Source organism: Symsagittifera roscoffensis, chromosome 5, assembly GCF_963678635.1.
Source record: "Symsagittifera roscoffensis chromosome 5, txSymRosc1.1, whole genome shotgun sequence".
Taxonomy (NCBI): domain Eukaryota; kingdom Metazoa; phylum Xenacoelomorpha; order Acoela; family Convolutidae; genus Symsagittifera; species Symsagittifera roscoffensis.
Window position 1 is genome coordinate 54,393,604 of NC_087066.1, and position 1,688 is coordinate 54,395,291.

At 35.2% G+C, this 1,688-nt stretch overlaps 1 protein-coding gene across 1 annotated transcript; it reads right to left on the reverse strand.

Moving 5' to 3' along the window:
* Nucleotides 1-406: 406 nt before the first annotated feature.
* LOC134846792 (chromobox protein homolog 1-like) lies at nucleotides 407-976 on the reverse strand. Its single transcript, XM_063864183.1, has one exon. It carries the CDS (start codon nucleotides 974-976, stop codon nucleotides 407-409), a length of 570 nt encoding a protein of 189 aa, XP_063720253.1.
* Between the last annotated feature and the right edge of the window lie 712 nt (nucleotides 977-1,688).

The window sequence follows — 1,688 nt, forward strand, 5'->3', positions numbered from 1 at the left end:
TTCACTAATACACAATAAATTGCCATTTGCGATAAAAACCGCTCATGAAAAGTAGATTATCTATTATCACACATTTCGATAGGGCCCAAATAAATATTTTTTCAAAGTATCTAAAATTTATCCTGTTCTGTCAATAGGAAAAAAAAATCGGCGCTCCATTTTTGAAGCGTTTTTTTCGTAGGTTTTATGAAGTTATGCAGAACAAACCGAAAAACTTTAATCCGAACAAAGCCATTAATTTTAATTGAAAACACATCGGCAGAAAAAAAATTAAATAGTAAAAAATGAAAAATAATAAGAATGAAAGTTGGTTCAGCTTCACAAAATTCAAAGGATTAAAATTATCAGGAACTGTAAAACTATCTCAAACAGAGCGAACAATTTTTTCATTATGGAAATCCGTAGCCTACTCGTCTTCCGAGTCGGAAAACACCATTCGATTCCATTGAATCCTTTCTTGGTAGAATTTGATCACATTCTGGGGTATTTGTTTATTTGCCTCGTCTCTAGATACGACATCTAACAATATTCTTTCATCAGGGGTGTTCCATTTAACAAGGAAAAACGCGCCTCTGCCTTCAACTTCTGTAGCTCCTATGATTCTCGCAACAGAAAGACAACGGTCAAAACCATACTCAGCTCCAAACTCAAACGGATTGGTCTCGTCACCAGCCCAGTCATCCTCATTCGAAACATTCTTCATTCCGGTTTTACTGCTCTTATTTTCTTGCAAGTATAAGAGATACTGCATTGCAACATACTCAGCTATTAAATCATCACAGTCCAATCGCGAGTGCTCGACCCAGTTCATCTCTTTTCCGCCCTCCCATTTGACGAGAACCCACAATTTGGACTGTTTTCCCTTTCCGTGCCTTTCTAACCCGTGCACACCTTCCACAATGTACTTCTGATTCTTTCCGGGCTCGAATTGGGTAGGTGGCAACTTTCGAGTAGAACTTCTCATAGTAACCGACATTATAAAAATACTGCTTGGCTCAAAAACAACGCTCAGCAACAACAGATTTAGTCTGAAAAGGTATAAAACTGCTGGAGATTAAAAACAATAAGGAAAATAAAAAACAATTATCATAATCTAACAACGACTTTGAGGCAGATAACCAAGGGAGTTTGATTTCCTTATTATAGTACAATCAAAGTAAGAACAGCTTTGTGCGGGAAATACCACTTTTTAAACTAGAAACCGATTGAACTTCTAACCTTATAAATAACTCTTGCAAAAAAAGCAACAACTGAGTCGCTAAATGCATAGGATGTAAAAAATGACAAATGGAGTTACTGTTTTTCCTTAAATGAAGTTATCCATGATAAGTTAAGTCCGATCAAAAAAAATGGGCTAGCCGACACGACTGATCAAAAAAATACAAATCTACAAAATAGTTAAAAAGTGGTAGAGTTGAAAACACCATCACGATCTATATGAGAACCTGAACTACGTTCATCTAATCTTATTTCGGAAAAACAAGCGGTCAATTTTTTTTTTCTACAACCAGTCAATGAAAAAAAAAACAATTAAATTGCAAAACAAAATTAGTTTCAAATGTGCAAGTGTATATCAGACATTAATGAAACTAAGTGAAAATAAGTTTACATTACTATGTGCCAGTCGGTCATATTTGGAAGTTTGACCTTGAGGAACACGAGATATGTGGTTTTGGAGTGGAATTTAA

What these genes read in the sequence shown, in the direction of transcription:
- LOC134846792 (XM_063864183.1), bottom strand. Translation starts at nt 976, where the DNA reads ATGTCGGTTACTATGAGAAGTTCTACTCGAAAGTTGCCACCTACCCAA.